Source organism: Centroberyx affinis, unplaced genomic scaffold (genome assembly GCF_046629955.1).
Source record: "Centroberyx affinis isolate AG114_WGS23_722 - 3 ecotype Tasmania unplaced genomic scaffold, CSIRO-AGI_Caff_v1 ptg001629l_1, whole genome shotgun sequence".
In the NCBI taxonomy this organism is placed as follows: Eukaryota; Metazoa; Chordata; class Actinopteri; order Beryciformes; family Berycidae; genus Centroberyx; species Centroberyx affinis.
The window spans coordinates 394,581-414,314 of record NW_027280067.1 but is presented as its reverse complement, the minus strand read 5'-3'; the positions used below and the strand labels follow the sequence as shown (position 1 = coordinate 414,314).

Below are 19,734 nucleotides of genomic sequence, written 5' to 3'. Positions count from 1 at the left end.
TTCTATAAACTACATTATGTATGAAAACAGAGCTATTTGTCAGCTGTCCAGAGAAACCAGGAAACTATGGATGTAAATAGCGAGTCATTTTGTAACCGAGCACTTGTTTTCTCTAACTGAATAGTATCTGATTACTCTTTTTCCCGGTGTGTGTGTGTGTGTGCGTGTGTGTGTGTGTGTGTGTGTGTGTGTGTGTGTGTGTGTGTGTGTATGTGTGTGTGTTATCTGGGTGTGGATTGTGCAAAAGAGGCTGCAACTCAATATCAGGAAGATGTCCCTTTGTACATTCAGTACCTTTTCGTCCATTTCATCTGCATACTTTTCTTAATGAGTCACATGTCTGTCTTACCCTAAGTGACATTCATACAACTCTAAAACAGCCAGCTCTAGCCTTTTTAAGGCCCTTTTAGAAAGAACAATTGGCCACCTTTTAGACTTCTCTTGAAAGTTTACTCTCCTACAATCCTCTCCCTTTCATTCATTTCAAGCACTGTAATCAGACTTTCATCCGTTCCCCGTGAAATCTTGACATGGCAGTAAGACGTAGCAAAAAGAGAGGGAAGCAGAGATGAGGTAGCGATGAGAGAAGACACTGCAGAGTGGAGGAGAGGATATGCAGAGGAAAAGGGAGAAGGGAAGAGGAGACCCTGAAGAAGTGAGCAGGGATGCAGGTTAGAAAAGATATAGAGGAGAGGAGAGGAGGGGAGTGAGGGAAAGAGCAGAGGAGGCAGGCAAGATGGCTTAGCCAGCAATAAAAAGGACAGATAAAATATGACTTACTACAACTGTATATACCCTGCATTCTTTGTAAAGAAATATTTATCTAGCCTGCACACTGTTTCTTCCTCATGTTTTTTTAAACTGATGTTCGAAGTTTTGCTCACAGCTATCACAGCTATCACAGTCACTCTGTGGTAGTAGCACAATTGCCAGGTGTGAAATACAAGAATATTGTATAGTGAAATGATTTGATGATCAGAGTAGACTATAACAGATTTTTTTAATTATTGCATTTTTACTGAAATACATGGTAAAATGTTGAAAATGCAGGAATGCACAAGAATATGTGTTTGCATGGCAAAAATGTCATTAAGAACCCTTAAACATGCATGAATGAGTCGCTGCATGCAACTGTCAAAATTGTATTTCTGTGTTGCGTTCACTTGCTGCCCCACAAGAATATCACACGCAAGTGATTGGGTGTAACTTTTATTGGAGGGCTCTTACTTTAGACCTCAGGCCATGTTTTCCAAATTAAAATGAATAAGCGAGTAGACTGCGAGTGCTGAATCAGCATCCAAGAACTGGAGTCAGCTTAGCTCTCAAACAGCTAATCACAGCCAAGGTTTGGTTGTGCTTACATTTAAATTGCAAAATTATTTGGGTTTTCTGAGTTATTTGATCATATATTATACAGAATTATTCAGAATTCAATACTTTGCAATGCAGAGTAGTGAGCATCATCATTGCATAGCAACAGCAAATGAATACACCGAGGTCTGATTGGATGAAATGGCCAATTTCTGACAATACTCGCTTCCATTTAGCTATCTTGTCTTGTCTTTTTTTTTTGTCGTAACAACATCTGTGTGAAACAACATCTCCTTTTCAGGCTGGATGTATCACCCAGCAGAGCTGTACTCTGGCCGTAACACATGGGACTCCTACCAAGCTGGAGGACCTAACAGAGGACAATGGGCTCCCATGAACAGCCGCCCTTGGAGCCACACACACAGGTCAGCAGCACTCTCACACACTTTGTGCTTCTTTATATCACTGTACCAGAGTATTTTTTTCTGTATCTTTATTGTTTAAAATTACCATTCTTTACTTTTTTGACATAGACAATTCTTGTCAGATCAGAGACATTCATACCAGCAGATATGATATCACAATATTTATTGCATGAAAGTGTGAACACGATACTGTTAGGGTGGGACCACCAGTGCTATCAATACAGCAATAATGGACCACTTAGCTGGTGGTGTTGATACCCCCACCGCCGCCCCCATGGGAGAGCCATGTTACTGATGAGGCTGGTAAGGAGTAGGGTAACAACGCAACAAAAAAGAGTGAAGTCCAAGGCAGGAGATATACTGGCTGCTTTGTGATCGCATGATACAGAGCAGGTGCATCAGAGGAGCGTTTATTTCATGCTTGAGTTTCCTTGTTACAAATTACTCGTTCAACACTTTCATCACCAAGGCTCGAAAAAAAGTGAATACATTTTGACATGTTGTGGCCTTGATGATATTTGCCGTTGATATAAGCCGGTAGGATCAGAAAAGGATGATCCATCATGCTACCATCAGCCTACATTTCCAAAAAGACCCAGGAAACTGCAATCAAAGGCGGCATCTAACAGATAAGAAAACAGATAAGATAAAAAGGCTTTTGATGCCCCAAGAGTTGAACAATTGACAGGAGCACACCCGGGGAGAAATTAAACCCTGGCAGTGAGGAGAAACCAATTTGACCATGGCTGTGGTGAGCAGGACTCTGCTGACCAAGACTGCGACCGCTTGAACTACTAAGGGTCATTCCCGCAGGTGCGACTCTGCAGCCTTTCTTGCTCAGTGTTGATGCAAGATAAGCACCACTCTATGCTGACTGATTAACAGTAACTGTGATGAGCATGCTTCTGAAAAGCTCTCACTCCGACTGCAGCTGGGAGCATGAATCCATCTGCAGTTTAATCAAGCAGGACTCTGGTGAATGTAACCATAGCTTCTTGAGCAGCTGAGACAAGCCTTAATCTGGCTTCTCAGGTGCAGCAGTTATGATCACGGCTCTAACGAACATGATTGTGACTGTGGCTTCAAGAGTGTATCTGGTTGTGGCTTTTGGCGAGTATAATAAGTGTGACTCTCATAAAAAAGACAATCAGGATTGGTAAGAGATTCAGCGACTTATATTAGAGCCAGGATGAGGCCAACTTGGTAGCGAGATGTGTCATCGATAAACTCTGAACCCCTAAAGATTCCTCAAAGAATCTTTTCCTCTTAGAGTAGAGCTGTCTTTAAAACCTTTCAAGCGTGAGCTCTGCATATTGCAGTTTTTGCACTTTCTGGAACCCCTTGAAGCTTGACTATGTGCATTTAAGTATAGAATATGTGAATTTCTTAATATGCATTTACTGTAAGTGCTGTACACTGCATATTGACAAGCTTTGCATTGAACAACAATCTAGGTTGGTCGGATGTATGAAAAACAATGATACAGCTGAGAAATAGCACCAGTATTTCCCTTTAAAATTCAAGATTTGTCCTTAATGGGAAAATGGGATTACAGCAAGGCATATACATAATCATGTTCAATAACGAAATAAAATACAAAAACATACATGATTCTTTAAATAAAACAATTGAAGAACAGTAGAGTGAATGAAGGGGATAATGGGGGCATGGAGTGGGGATTATATGTTACAGTTAAGCAAGGTTATGGCATATAGGATAAACTTCAATCTGTTTTATTCAGCCTGTTGTCGCCTGAACATATGACCTGAAGGAAGTGGTTCAAATTCTCACCACAAAGTGTGACCAGGGCGGTGTATGGTGCTCTGGGCTTCTTGTATGCATCAGTAAAGATGGTCTTCTACTGTTGAGTCAGTTTTTTGTTTTTCCCACTCAAATTTCCAAACCAGGCCACAATGTAAAAAGTGAGGATTGCTTCTGTAAGATGTTCAACTCACACCATTCCTAAAAAATATAATCTCTGCTGATCCTTCTTACAAATAGCATCAATATTAGAAAAATATATTTTACAGTCATTAATAGTTCCCAAATACTTCTAAGTGTCCATGAATTCAATACTCTGGTCATTGATATAAAGTTGCAAATGGAAGTAGGGCTTTTTTCCTGAGATCAAATGCCATAGCTTACTGTATGTTTTGGGTAAATTGAGGGGAGAAAATTCATCACAACACCACTGCACAAACAGCTGGCTGGAATGGCTCATTAAAAAAAATCAACAATGCAACATAGAAAACCTGGATCTAAGTTAAAATGAGTCAACGCTTTATTGGCTTAAAATATGTGGCTGTATTTGAAGCAGAAGAAAATTCACCAAATAAAAGCCTAGCATGTGTTCTTGGATTATCCAGATGCTTGTTCAGAAAGCTGAGTAGGGTCACAGTGACCTCTGTGACCTCTCTGCATGGGGTTGAGCGAGCTCTCAGCCATACTCACAAGCTCTTTATTAACGAGCCTTTCAAATGACTTCATGGTCAGTGAGGTCAAGGCAGATCGTCTGTGGTCACTGAGCTCTCAGGAGGATCTGTTTTTTGCTTTAAAAGTGGATCTGTTTTTTTTCTATACTATTAGACTGGCTCCATATGGAATTTTCTGTTCTTGTCTTGAACGGTTCATCACAGTTCTTGTAATGAAAGGCTCCAAAAGGAACATTTCCTTTTGGAGTGTTGATGTAGGGCCCAAGAAAGGTGATAGAACTGGGTGAGTGACATGGAGCAGCAATAGTCGAAGGGTAGGGAATGGCTAACAAAAGAAAATGCTCAGCAACACTTGTTGGTATAGAATATGGAGTCTTTTATTCAAACCAACACGTTTCATCAGGGTCCTACTGCCGAAACGTGGTGGTTTAAATAAAGGACTCCATATTCTACCAACAAGTGTTGCTGGACACTTTTCTTCTGGTTCATGCTTTTGTTTAAGCACCTTGAAGAGCAAAGTAGCTGGAAATCTGTTCTATATTTTGAACCTAGAAATCTGGGAAGGGACAGTGAATGAAACCTCCCCTCCTAAACAGTTATCGTTGATGTACCCTTGAGTAGACAGTTAACCCCCAATTGCTCCAATGCAATTGCTCAAGACTTTAGTTGTACTGGGAAGATCCCAGGTGTGAATGTGTGTAACTGTATGAATGTGAAGGGCGTTGTTGAGAAAGAGTGTACGTGGTCAGCAAACCATACAGTTTAAAAAGAGGGAGCTCCCAGACTTGTTTCATGCTCACTTGTATTTCGTTGCCAAAAAATATATTCTCAGCTCTCACTTGAGACAGTTATATAGAGGTTTTCTGTATGATTGTTATTAAAAACAATTGCCATTTCCCCTTTGCTACAGATGTCAAGGAGGGCGCAATCAATCACATCATCCAACCTCAAGTCATATTTATAGTAGGTGAGTGAAACACCTCAACAGCCCAGTATAAAAGTCCTTTCACTTACAGATAACTTAATCATGTTGCAAATCTTGCAGTTTTGCTGCTTGTAGACCACCTTTACAATGTCGTGTCTCACAGAACGTGTGTACTGTATTCTATCTGGTCATAGAACTACTTAAATGGATAGAGAGAGAATGTCCATTAAAATCAACTTGAAAGGCAACATAGCTGGTACCTTGAAGATAGAGCAACAGAACAATAGAACACTTGATAATGCTACCATGGAAATAAGTATTGGTTTTGTGCACAAGTCTCAGATGTGTTATGCTGTCGCATAATGTGTTCAAAATTCCAGAGGCGACTGTCCACACATGAGTGCTCATTTCTCTGCCAGCATGATTAAAAATCTGTGTGTCTTAGATGTGCCAAGTGAGATTACCATGATAGATACTTTTTGCTCGTAAGGTATATGTGTCTTGCTCTTAGGGGGGAGAGAACAGCCAATCATGCCCAGGAAAAGGGTCCTCCGAAGGGGCACAGACTGCCACTACGACCTTGGGACTGCAAGGACCAGCCTTATGAGGGCCAGAGCTGGCACCACAATTCCACACGCTCATTCCACAACCGAGCTGGCAGCCACAGTGATTATTCAACAGGACCGGGAGAACGCTACATGAACTGGGACAACAATGTCAACAACTCCACGGTGAGAGTTGTTGGAATATGGCATACCATTAGGTTCATATTAGAAGGCGGATGTTTTTGCAACTAGAAGTCTATTATCATTTTAACTTTTTGATAATAACTGTGTACATTTCAGTATGGGGGTCCTCGCCCACATCACAACAGAGAGCTGCTGTCCCCACCGGAGAGGTGGGCCCCCTCAGACTGCCGCAGGACCTTCCCAGGCAGAATGATAAACCACAGACCAGGGCCCTGGAAACGGCCGGCCCTCCACCAGCGGCGAGACCAGCTCCACCAGCACAGTCCACCCCCCCAGCACCCCTTATCCCCTCGGGAAGAGTGCCCCGCCAAGAGGAGAAGGAACTCTGGCCCTGATCAGGTGATGTTAGTTGTACAACAAATCTTGATTTATTCAAAATATATCTGAACAATAGCACCACCTAATGGCAAAAAACAATCCAGTTCAACTAGATATTCTCCCTTGTGCCCTGTTTAGTCATCTCACCCTGGATCAAAGCATTTAGCTTTACTCACCCATGCCCCGTCACCACCTCGTTACCATCGTTGCAACCAGGATGACTGGAAGCCTCTAAATGACAGGGCAGGTCCTTGCCACCACTCTGACCACAGGACCTCACCAACACAGCAACAGGTAAGCTTGTATAAGCTGTTACTGACATCAGTAAATTATTACTAAAAGTATCATTGCTAGTGATAGAACTGCTCATGACTGATTTCTATTATATCTGCTTGATTCCTTGGTCTTGAAAATCGCAGGAAACCTCTAAACTGCGAACTGGAGGACAAGGCCTGTATAACAGTAGCCTATCAGGTCAAGGCCAGAGCTGTTCTTCCTCTCACCCTCATCATCCTCCACCAACCCAGAGCTGCGGCAGCAGATCACCACACCATGGCAGCAGAGGGAAGGTTGACCGGAAAATCCCGTCTTCACCAGCAGACCACACCCGTGTGCCTTACAGCCGTCAAAACCATCACTACCACTATCAACGGCACACAGGCCACCCTAGAGCCCCACAGCACAACCCCCTGCTGCACCCTCTGGAGGGCAGGGACAGCCGGGGCCACCACCACAAGCAAAGCACAGTGAGGAACCATTTAATTAAAGAGCATGAACACAGAAAATCATATTGGCAACTGTGGGATGCATAATGTTTTCTATTATACTTACTATCCTTTTATTATCTACAGTGTGTATGGCATGTTTTAAAGTCCCCATGAAATTAACTCCCATTACTTTTACTTCCTGGAAAACTGAGTATCTTTCTTGGTGACCACATGCTGCACTAGTAGGAGTAAATATACATTTCTAACCAAAAGAAACATCCGATTTTTTAACAATCCCACCCCTCCGCGCCCCTCCCATCAAATAAAATTGCTTTTCTCTCCCCGAATTATATTCCATTGTTTTAGACTTTTGAAACATCAACATCAAAAGCTGTTTCTGTGACATGTCACCAGTCCCAGATTGCTATTAATATTCAATTTAGTATCATTATGGTTTTGTGTTATTGAGTGTTCTAGTCCGGAAGAGATATCTTGATATATGTCATCTTCACTCCATAGGAAGCTCAGCGCACTAATGTAAGGGGCAAGTTAAGGAGTCCGCCCCTCTCCGAGACGTCTGGTGCAGACCCTCCTCCGTATCCGTCCCTCCACTCCAGCCCCAAAGATGGAAGTTCTGCTGCCATCAGTCCTCGTGCTCCTTCCAGTCCCTCTACATACACCACAGCCAACGGGAGAAAAGATCCATCAGTCGTTCATCAGCGGAACCCTGGCCAGATCGCAGGCACTGCTACACCGCAACACAGAGGACAGCAGAAACTCCAGGGAAGCCCCATCCATACTCTTACCCCTAGTCCTACATCTACCGCTTGTCTAACATCTTCCACTGGTCCAAACTCTGGGTTCCTCATCTCAGAGGTCAAATTCAGGAAGACCTCACAGCCCCTTGGCTCTCGACAGTCCCCACACAACAGCAGATCAAGAGTCAGCAAGCCTGAGAGAGAGTTCAGAGAACACAAAAAACCTGAGTGCAAACATAAGGATAAACAGGGGAAAAAGGAAAGAAAGGATGAAATGCGGAAGATGAACAGAAAAGGTGAGGAGAGAAAAAGGCGGAAGAAAAAAGAGGCCAAAAGGAAGGATGGCTTGAAGATTTTTTCATGTAAATTGGAAGAAGAAAGCTACAAAGCAGACAGAAAAAAGAAAAAGGAGAAATCAGCGAAGGAGGGAAAGAATGAGTCAGGTTCAAGAACTAAAATCACAGAAAAAACACAAAAGCAAATGTTTACATCCCCCTCTACATGCTACTCAGCAGGAGAGGCCAAAACGAGCCAGACTAAGATTCAGACTGCACCTCTGAGGCCAGAGAAGCAAGGCCAGTCTCTGCAGACACCACCCACCCCATCCAAACACAAACACAGGCCGAGGAGCGACAGAGCAGAGAGGACATCACACAGACATCAGGCACCTATAGATACTAAAAATACTTCTGAGAATCTCTCATCCCCTGGTGGAGCTCCTCATCCCAGATGTATTTCACCACACCCATCAGGAAATCACAAAATGTCAGAACAGCGCTGTAGCCCACCCAAACTCCCTGTCAAGGAGAAACTAATACGGCCTCTACTCGCTAACACCAGCCCCAACCAGACCAGCAAGAAGCGCCCCATCCGCGTATCCCCATCAGAAGGCAGATCAAAAGTAAAGCCAGATGATACACTCCCTCCCCTTTCATATAAAGCCTTAGCACCTCTTAGTAGAGCGAGTTCCATTAGCTTAGAGGAGCCCATCCATGGCAAAGCAGGCGGACAAGGAGGGGTCCTTAATGCCCCAGACCTGCAACCTGCAGCTGTGATGGGGAATGTGCTAGAGCTGGGAGACAACCCCGCGGCCAGCCCCCCTGTGCTCAGCTGGCAAGGCTCTCCAGTATCCACTCTGGGAGAAGATGAGGATGAGCTAGATAAGGGAGTGATGAGACGACCCGTCCTCCAGCCCAGTCCCACCCATTGCTTTTCTCCTCCTCATGGAGACAGTGAGAGGGTTGATGATGCAAATAAGGAGCCCTGTGAAGGTAGAATGTCTGATTTGTGCCATAACGACATGGCTAAGCTCTGCGGTCTACCTTATACAGCTAAACAAATTTCTGAGGAAGAAGAGGAGGAAGAGATGGACAACAGCACAGACACATCTGGCTCACTTCTCCTTCGTCGGCTTCGCCACCATAAGACAGGGTTGGATGACGTCTTCAAGAGCCTGGCCACGTTTCTGGGTGGCCAGAGGGTCACATGTCGGGGTGGTCCATTTGGACGCCCTCCTGCTAGCACCACAGGAGGGGTGAAGTACTCCTCTTCTCTTGCGCTGGGGCCAGAGATCCAGTGTCAGGAGCATCAGGATTCCTCTCCCACATCAGATCCCACAGTGTCCTCTAAACCCACCAACCAATCACCAACCCACACTACCTCAGACACACTATTGAAATCCCACAGTCCCACAGATCTCAGTCAGTCTGTCACAGAGAGTCTGGACCAGAAGCAAGAAGAGATTGAGAAAGATATAAGAGAGAAAAGGGAGGTTAGTGATATGGAGATTCTCCCTGAGAGAACAGAGTCATCCCTTTTGTCTGGGTCACTGAGTGCTGAGCTGAGACTGACCACCACACACACAGCCTCTATCACTGGCCTCCTTCCTGTCCCCACCAAGCAAGAGAGAGCAAACAGTGAAAGGATGGGACAGAATCGCGTAGACAGAAAGAGGAAACAAATGATTGAGGATGGGGGACGGGAAGGAGAGGTCAAGATCAAGAGAAAGAAAGAAGAAAGCAGTGTTGTCTGTCACCATCATAAAAATGGAGCAAATGAAATGAAGAAGTTGGGAGAAAAGGCTGAATGTAAAACAGCACCTGGTTCATCCTCAGTGCCATTCTTCTCTAGTAACTCATCCAAACCGCTCAAAGATAGTATGAAGGACCAGCTTCCTCAGGAAAATCAAAATCCACAGGGCAAAGACACCCAGAGAGAAAAAGCGCACATAGGGACTGCTGAGCAGGTGACACTAGTAGCAGAGAAGAAAGAAGAGGTCAGTGAGTCAGAAAATAAGATATCCTCACCAGCTGGAAACACAGATACCAAGACCTCGAACTCAACCCCAACCATAACAATCAGTACATCCAAATCATGTGTCCCCACACCGGCGAGTAAACCTCCCTGCTCGTTACCTCCAGTTGACCCCCTCAAGCTGAAGGCGTTGTCCATGGGCCTGTCTAAGGAGCTGAAGATCCACTTGATTAAAGTGGAGAGTGGAGGCAGAGAGACGTTTATCACATCAGAGATGGAGGAGCGAAGAATCCCACTGACCAAGATTAGCATCGAAAACACAGCCAGCGAACTGATCAGGGCTTGCAAGTGAGTACTGTAGGTCTGACGAAGACACTCTTAGTCTGGGTGTCTCAGCTGAGATGCTGGAGTTGGAGGGAAATGTTCAAATGGAATTTACATCTACATCTAGATGATTTTTTTTCTTCTTCTCTCTTCCAGGGGGGCAAGGTTGAAGGGGAAATTCAAGGAGTCATACCTGCTCCCTGCCCTCTCTGTCAAGCCTAACATTAACATTGAGACCCCCATCCCTCGAGACAAGCTTAACCCACCCACACCCAGCATCTATGTGAGTTCACACAGACAATTAATATAGTCATTTAATATAGTATTGAGTCTTAAAATCTTTTTTCAAGTCTAAAGTCTGCCAGTGAAGTGAGATAATTATCTTCTTTTGTATGTAAATCAACATTTTCAATACATTTCTTCAATACAGTTTCTTGATAGCAGTGATCTTCCTTATTCTGCCTTGTTTCTGCATAATTCTTGATATAACTACTTTAGAAACAAGCATGATTCCTCATCCTCACCCATTGGCAGAATTTTTCACTTGTTTTTGCAGTGTCACATATGGGGTTTTTTTTCAACCTGTGTTGTTTCTCCAGTTGGAGAGCAAGAGAGATGCCTTCTCTCCAGTTTTGCTCCAGTTCTGCACTGACCCCAAAAACGCTGTCACTGTTATCAGAGGCCTTGCTGGCTCCCTCCGCCTTAGTAAGTTTACATACCACACTCATCCCAGCACAACACAGTCATTTCCAGATATTAGGAAATATTGCCTACCAACAAACTAACCAACCAACAAAAGCACACTGAAGTTAATCAATTCAATTTACCCCAACAGAATGTATTAAATTCCAGTCACCAGTCAGTATAGGACATTTCTTGTATATTGTGGCCCAAATCGTACAATCTGGAATCCAGACATAAATGCAGAATATATAAATGCAGAATATGCATAAACTGGTTGGTTCTGGGGGAATTATTGTAGAAGTAGTGAGACATTTGATATTTTGAGCAATTTCTATCATAGAAAGATATATCATAGATATGATGGCAAGAGGTGTGAGGAGAAGAGCTGGCTTGTTGTTTGTGTGTGTGTGTGTGTGCGTGTGTGTGTGTGTGTGTGTGTGTGTGTGCTTGCCTTTTCAAGTACACCAAAAAATCCTCATGGATTTCTTAAATGATGATGAAGCCAAAATGCTGAAGAAACAATAACCAACATATGTCATTTTCCCTTACACCTCTTCAGCTATTGATGTGAGAACGACCACTTTAGAACGAGGCTCCAGATATTTTCAAAACTAGGCAAAAACTGTCTGGGACTGGTTCTGAGCAGTGCTATGTCTTGAAAGCTGTCTTTATAATGTAGAATTGGGAAAATTAAAGATTTTATAGGGCCAATTTTATAGGGCCCTATGTCATCAATATTTGAATGAAAACCATCATCTCTGCTCTCTGCTTTCTTTTCCCTATGTGAGACCTAGGTCTGTTCTCCACTAAATCTCTGGTGGAGGCCAATGCTGAGCATGCAGTGGAAGTGAGGACTCAGGTGCAGCAGCCTGCTGATGAGAACTGGGACTCCAGTGGCTCAACGCAGACTTGGCCCTGTGAAAGCAGTCGCTCCCACACGACCATTGCCAAATACGCCCAGTACCAAGCCTCCAGCTTCCAGGAGAGCCTGCAGGTAGACATTTTCCGTCATAGCACCCACACGCCCCCGCGCGCGCACACACACACACACACACACACACACACACACACACATACACAGTACATCTGTGTAATTAATCGAGTTGGACCCTGGTGAATTTGACATACACACTTACATTCTTCTCTCTGTGTCACTTCCTGACACCAGTCTCTATTTCCACTCTATTCCTAATAGCATCAAAACATACTAGCAGAAAAAAAGGATGCAGAGAATGAATACATTTATCCATTTGAGGATGTAAGTGCCGAAAAAAGTTCCCATAAGGGATGCTGATACTAGCATTTTAAGTAATGTTCAATATACTCATTATCTGCCTCTGTTGTTTTTGATGCTGTTGGAATAGAGTGGAAGAGAATGGCATACAGTAGGCATAGAATGTAAGTGTGTTTGGCACTTTTTATTTTCTTTGGCATAGCCCATGGTTAACTGTCCTGTTAAGTCTGACCTAAGTTGTTTCTTACCTCTGTGCTCACAGGTGTTTTACATATTATCCAATTCCAAAGTGGGTCATCCCCAACTTCAACGCAGGGTTAGCTGGTCCTGCTGCAGAGCAGAGTTAGCCATGACTTTTCGCTGATATCTCCTGAAAGTCGGGTAAACCCATGGCTATGTGTTGCCAATGTGAAACAGGGTTAGAGTTCTGAATAACAAGTCAAAATCTTGTTGTATATGGGCTATAACGAAATACACACATAGGCCAGGTAAATAAATGATGGTCTATGTCAATGATACGTTTGTCTAGGAACAACCTGTAAAGAAAAGAATAAAACTATAAAGAGGTGATCTTCAAGAGAGAAATGCCCCCACCAAAATGCCTGAAAATTACACACAACTATATAAATGTCTCATAGTTTTAATGAGGAAATCATTTAGCTATTTATTTTTTTGCTAAAGTGAGTTCAGTGTCAAAAATAAAGGTACACAGAAACCTTTTTATTTTTTAGCACATACTGTATATTAAAGCCACTTTTTCAATTCAAAAACCTCAACATTTGTTCATGTTTTCAATCCCGTTATTATACTGTGTGAGAATTTCCCTCGTCTATGGATTACTTTTTTGGAAAGTATAAACTAAATTATAAACTATGATGGAAATAGATGCCAAACAACAGTTTTAGCAATTCACTTCAATCAAGGTACAAGTGAAATACAGTAGGACCCACATGTCCAACATATGTTATGGTTCTCTAAGGCCAGATTTGTATTGCTTTTTAGCTTTGGCCAACCTCTCAGCTAAGCTCATGTAGATGTGTTTATAGGAGGAGAAGGAGAGTGAGAATGAAGAGGAGGGAGAGCAAGCCAAGTCCCCGGACCCATCAGCCAATCCTATCCCAGCCGCCACAAAAGCTGGTCCTACGTTAGCCAACAGTAAAGGCAGTCCTACCTCCACTACCAGTAAAGCCAACTCTGCCCCTGTCTGCAACAAATCCAACCCCGTCCAGGCCACCAGCACACCCAGGTCAGTTCATTATTCAACTGTATAAAGAATTCAGCATTATGAATCTGATGGTAATATTTCTGACTTCAGACTGTATTGTGTTTCCTGTAGCCCGGAGCTGAAATCAGCAGGGAAGATCATTAAATTTGGGACCAACATTGATCTCTCTGATCCTAAAAGGTGAGATCGGTGTGAATTGTTTAACATTGTTAATTTCTAATATCTTTGAGGGCCCTTGTCATCTCACGATGCAACGTGTGTTTTTGTCTAAGGTGGAAGCCCCAGCTACAGGAGCTGCTGAAGCTGCCAGCTTTCATGCGTGTGGCATCCAGCAACAACATGCTCAGTCATGTTGGCCACACCATCCTAGGCATGAACACTGTCCAGCTCTATATGAAGGTGCCAGGCAGTCGCACACCAGGTCAGTGTGTGTCTGACATCACCAGCAGGCGTGCAATAGGCCCATTGTGCCAAAGCTGCTGCCATGAATTAAGTCTAATCCTCTACTGAATCTTGGTTTAGGCCAAATTTCCTTTTAGGAAACTGTCCCATGGTATATGTATACCTAATGTAGTCTGATTCTAGAAACAGTTTTGGCTTAGAGTAAGTAACTATTTGCAAATGAGCACATATCTTTCTGAATTCATTAAATTGTCTGTGTGTATTTCCCATCAGGTCACCAAGAGAATAACAATTTCTGCTCAGTCAACATCAATATCGGGCCTGGCGACTGTGAGTGGTTTGCTGTGCATGAGCACTACTGGGAAGCCATCAACAACTTCTGTGAAAAGTGAGTGAGGAGGCTTTCAGTGTAATGAGCACAAAATCACTGTCAACGGAGATGCCATTAAGCTGTGTGCGCACACTAAATCACATTGTCGCTGCAAATTGTTTTCCCTCAGACATGGAGTAGACTACCTAACAGGGTCCTGGTGGCCAGTTCTGGAAGACCTCTATAGCTCCAATATTCCTGTGTACCGCTTCATACAGAGGCCGGGAGACCTGGTGTGGATTAATGCAGGGACTGTACACTGGGTCCAGGCAGTGGGCTGGTGCAACAACATTGCCTGGAATGTGGGACCGCTCAACTGTAAGTCACTAACTAGGTCCAGTAGAAGAAGAGAAGAATAGCAACATAAAACTTGATGCTCAGGTCTTGTTCTTTATCTCAAATTACAAACAAATCCATACTAGAAAAAGCAAGCTCTGTTATATTCTCAATGTTGCTTATTGTGCTGCCTACCTTCGGCCGCACCGCTGTCTGTGTGATGTTTGTCCTCTCAGCCTACCAGTACCAACTGGCCCTGGAGCGCTTCGAGTGGAACGAAGTCAAGAAGGTCAAGTCGATCGTTCCCATGATCCACGTCTCCTGGAATGTGGCCCGCACCATCAAGATCACCGACCAGGATACCTACAAGATGATCAAGTGAGATGTCTGTGTGTGTGTGTGCATGTGTGTGTAAGTGTGTGTATGCGTGTTGGCATGCATCTTTCACAATCCTCTCCTTTGTCTTTCTCAGACACTGCCTCCTGCAGTCCATCAAGCACATCCAGATTCTGAGAGACCAGCTGGTGGCTGCAGGGAAGAAGATCTGTTACCAGAGCCGCGTGAAGGATGAGCCAGCCTACTACTGCAACGAGTGTGATGTAAGTCCCCCTTCCTGCTGGCCTCACTGTCCTTCTGTACTGTAAACCATGCATGTGAGCGCGAGCGCTGGTGCATGAAGTGTGGACACATTACAAACAGGATACAAACCACTGTGTAAAAACTGTTTGTGCAGGTAGAGGTGTTTGACCTGCTGTTTGTGACCAGTGAAAACAGCAGCAAGAAGACCTATGTGGTGCACTGTGAGGACTGTGCCCATGCTAAGAGCCCCTCACTGGCAGGAGTGGTGGTGCTGGAACAGTATCGAATGGAGGAGCTGATGAGAACCTATGACAGCTTCACACTGGTCAGTCTCACTCTCTAGTGTTTAGAACTGGTACCTCTATCACATTGTTCCAACTCATATTTTCTATATTCAACTTACATATCCAACGTTACAATCACAATGTTTCACCCTGCATTAATCTGCAACATTTTACCAGAAAATCATTATACAGAGGACTTTAGGTGGGATAGCCTCTCGCCTAGTGACTGCAGCAAAACCTGTTTAATACATATATAACCTCAACAGTATGCATTATCCATACTGAGCACACTGTATACTGTAGCATCCAGTATGTGAAAAATATCAACATGTATCATGACAATTTCAATGAGGCCCAAATATTGATGCATGTCTGGCGTCATGATGTTTTCATTTTTCAAGATTGGTTAACTTCCATCACACAGCATTATACTGTAGTTACTCTACTATTTTCTAATTAGTATATTGGCTATGTCTACTCAATCAAAGTGGGAGAGCAGTGCTGTATAACAGCGTGATAATTTCAGTACAGTGATGCTGGAAAAATAACTTCTCATCAATCTGTTTAGCTTACTCAGCAAGTACAACTAAAATATAATAAAGAATGCAGAAACAATTGGTGTCTTGCATTGGAAGCTGCACAATAGTGAAATGTCAGTGCAACACTTTTCATAATATCCTTTACTTCAACAGTACCTTCATTGATCTGTTTTAGTGAAAAATGATCTAATGGTTTGATTATTGTTTTAAAAATATGTTGTTTATTATTCATAACATTGTTACTTCAATTTGGCTTTTTTCCCATGCTATTGCTTTGTAATAAACCTGTAACATTTGCTGTGATATGCAGGGCTGATATTGATAGCACCACAAATATGAACTAAACACAGAAAATATTCACAAATATAACCACAAAATGTTAAACATGGCAAACCAACACAAAGAAAACCAAAATACCACAAACATCTAGGCAAGCAACGACTGCAGAACACCACAAGCAACCACAAAATAATTCAATTAACCACAAAATACCATAAACAACTACAAAATATCACTGTGCTTGTGGCTGTTTACGTTGTTTAGGTCTTTTGTGAGGTTTTGTGGGTTTATTTGGTGGTTGCTTGTGGTATTTTGTAATCCTCTGTTTGTTTAGTTATTAGTAGTGCCTGTACAAGTATAGCCAAGAGGGGTTCTTTAGTGAGATAAACACTTATCATCAGAATAGAGAATGCCCTCAAGCATATTATGTTTTTTTAATAGAGGTGAACAACACATGTGTACTTCCTAAAAGGTTGGGTTTTTTTCAAAATAGTGCTTTATTCATATGTACAGTATGTAACATAAGAATATAACACAGGAGAACACAATGAAGATCATTAACTAACTCCCTGGTTACCACAGCATAGCAACCAGCTCTATTTTTCATAAAGCAGGGCTAACTCTACACACACACACACACACACACACACACACACAGCTTTTGCAAGCCGCCAGCTGAGCTCTGTCTCTGTCTCTTTCTCTCTGTTTTTCCCCTCAGGCTCCATCACCCTTTTCAAAGTGAGGACTCCTCCCTGTTGTCTATCAGCCATAACCAAAACTCCTTCTTAATGGCAGCACAAACGTTGTCTTCAAGGCAATCTATTACTGCAAACACTTTCTGAATCAGCCAATCACGTTTACTCAATATTGTTTACATCACACAATAAGGTATGGACACTCAGCCAATTCAAATAGCTCACTGTCTTCCCCATACCAGCTGCTGATTGGACTTGTGTTTTGAAATAGAATGACTAGACTGGTACTACTCATGAAAAGCATTTCAGATGCGTACAAAAAAAAAAAAAAAAAATGTGAGCACTCCTAGCACTGGGAATCAGGTCATATGTTCAACGGACACTGCTGTGATTCAAAAGCGTCAAGTAGCCGGTTTTGTGTGTTAATTCAGGTACTTTTATGCAAATCCAGTAGAACTTTTTATACCAATCTAGTTATTCTATATGTCCATGAATTTGCTGTGATTCTTTGGTACCAGCAGGGGAATCGCTTCACAGGCGAAGTAGCTGATTGTCACAATGGCATTGTACTGGTTCCTGTTTTGTTTGGTATTCAGGTAAACTCTGACATTTGTAATTCCTGTCTGTATACTCTTTGAGGTGCTATTCCAATCTTATTTATTCTGACTTAAATATTTCAAAAGTTTTACCAGCCTAGAAGTACACCACATTGGCCTTGTGAACTGTATTAAGAGGAGAGGTAATTAGAGGATCAAACACAACACAAATAATGTTTTATGTAAGTATTAAAAATAGCGATTCAAGAACGTTTTCAGTTTCTCTAAAATACGGGTTTACTATAGGACTAATATGGTTTCATTCTTAGTTGGAAATCTAGTGTGTAAATGGTGAATTAGGTTTTTGTTTGTTTGTTTGTTTTTCATAAGTCCAGCTAAATTGAAAGACCTATTGTCATTTTACATTTCATTTTTGGAATGGGAATACCTTCCCAGTTTTATACCTCTTTTCGTTCCTATGTCCTTGTTTTGTAGATTGCAGAGAAGATAAAGAATTGTAAATTGTGAATTAATTTATATGATATACACTGGTGTGCATAGGAGGGGTGCGGAGGGAGTAATTGCCCCTGCCCTTTTTGCTTGAGGTGGCCAAATGCCCTTGTGAGACTGAACAAAAATGCCCAAAAGGGACACACAATCATCTAATGCAAAAGCCAAGGGGGGCAAGAGGAAAACAAATGACCAGACTGCAGGACTCAATACTTTAATTGCACCCAAAGGTCAATCCTGACGAGAACTATTATTGGGCCGGGCTGTGGGCACAGCACCATGCGCTGCCTGGGGTTTAACATGCTGCCAGTTTAAACATGTTGAAGGGCGCATGCCTGGAGGCGGGACCTGACAGCCCAGACATCACTACAGACACCTCATCTTGTTGCTTTTTTAACATATGGGCACATTCATGCTTTGTTGAGGCAGCCTTAAGGGACAAAGGGACAGTCAAAGCCTGGTCAAAGAGGCCTCATTTGGTCATGGCCAAATTTGGCCTTTAAATGCATTAATTTGTTTGCAGAACATGTTAACTTTTGTTATATACACATAGATTCCTCAGAGTAAGGCTTGCAGAACCATTTCATGGTTACTGAAAATGCTAATCTATTTTACTCTGCTTTCAGTTTCTTTAAAACTTAGAAAAAACTGTAGTTTTTTTTTTTTTATAGAATGGCAGCAAACCTTATATAGCTTCAAAATATATTAAAAAGCTTTGATTGTCATAATTTTCACATACTATATTTTCTTCAATACAATAATTTGGTTTCATATGGTAGGCATAATTTTATTATAAGATTAAAGATTGAGCCTATATGCTGTATGATCATCCTAATCATTCTCTGAGTCCCCACAAATGCGTACACACTGGTTTCCAAGTGTCTCTTCCTGGGGAAGTCTGACCTCAGGAAGTACCCGTTTTCAGATTTCCCCCTGCCCCTGTAAGTCTGTGCACACCGCTTAATGTATATATTTGTTTTCAGTTGTACTAGAAGACTAATGTAGTTTCAATCTCAATCAGAAATCTAGTTTGTATATGGTCAGTTTTGTTTTTCCACCTCAGTCATCTTTTCTGTTGTTGCTACAATACACCCTTAAAAATATCCTGTTACACTCTACATTTAATTATTGCAATGGGAATTTCTTCCCTCTTTTATACCTCTTTTTGTTGCTAGACCCTCTTTTTGGATTACAGAGAAAATGAAAAATTGTAAATTGTGACTTTATTTATACTGTATATGGTTGTTTTCTTAAATATATTTATTGCATATCAATGGTACTTCACTTGATAAGGGGCTACAAGGTATTTTAAAAATGTACTATGGTCATAACATGTGGATAGGGGAAGTGCAATCAGGGGGAGGTTTAATTTTCATGGTGCTAGACCCCTCCTTGCCTCACCGCCCCTCATTAAACAGCATATAAATGATGTATGAAAATAAGTCAATGAATACAACTCAAACCAACTGGTTGGTGCTTAGAACCATTTCAGTACAGTTTACCGGTTACATAAATGGAATGATGTCTTTGTACTGTATAACGGATAAACACAAAACCTTTTTGAACTTTTTTCCATTGTATGAAATTCATAAAATTGTGAGGCATTAGTGATTTTCTGATGAACATTAGCAGTAGTTGTAATTCTTGACACTTTTGCAGAGACTTTTAGGGATGTGACTTTTAATGGCGTTGAGGTTTAGTTTGTTTTGTGTCTTGTCCTCATAAGTATTATTTGAAGGATGTAATATTGCTCTTCTTCCTCTTGACTCTTTTTATTTATGCTGCACTTATTGTTTCAAAAAGATCTCACATAGAAGAGAACCTGAGCCAGACCTGTCTTAAATCCCTCTGTGATTTTTCTGTGACATATTGTATTGTTGTTCAAGAAAATAAAATGTTTTGATAAATTCTTTGAGAAT

The 19,734-nt window shown here is 42.2% G+C and overlaps 1 protein-coding gene across 1 annotated transcript; it reads left to right on the top strand.

The window, feature by feature from the left end:
• Positions 1-1,617: 1,617 nt before the first annotated feature.
• Positions 1,618-16,922, top strand: kdm6bb (lysine (K)-specific demethylase 6B, b). The gene is made up of 20 exons (XM_071528180.1): positions 1,618-1,736; positions 5,079-5,135; positions 5,605-5,809; positions 5,939-6,181; positions 6,299-6,454; positions 6,580-6,906; positions 7,387-7,969; positions 8,018-10,226; positions 10,359-10,485; positions 10,802-10,907; positions 11,675-11,880; positions 13,167-13,366; positions 13,457-13,525; positions 13,618-13,766; positions 14,021-14,135; positions 14,248-14,435; positions 14,630-14,771; positions 14,866-14,992; positions 15,127-15,297; positions 16,793-16,922. Exons 1-20 carry the CDS (start codon positions 1,618-1,620, stop codon positions 16,814-16,816), a joined length of 5,523 nt encoding a protein of 1,840 aa, XP_071384281.1. The 3' UTR covers positions 16,817-16,922.
• The last annotated feature ends 2,812 nt before the right edge of the window (positions 16,923-19,734 follow it).

Coding starts and splice junctions, on each gene's coding strand:
- kdm6bb (XM_071528180.1), top strand. CDS start 1,618: ATGTATCACCCAGCAGAGCTGTACTCTGGCCGTAACACATGGGACTCC. Junction 10,486..10,801: donor CACCCACACCCAGCATCTAT/GTGAGTTCACAC, acceptor TTGTTTCTCCAG/TTGGAGAGCAAGAGAGATGC. Junction 14,436..14,629: donor GAATGTGGGACCGCTCAACT/GTAAGTCACTAA, acceptor TTGTCCTCTCAG/CCTACCAGTACCAACTGGCC.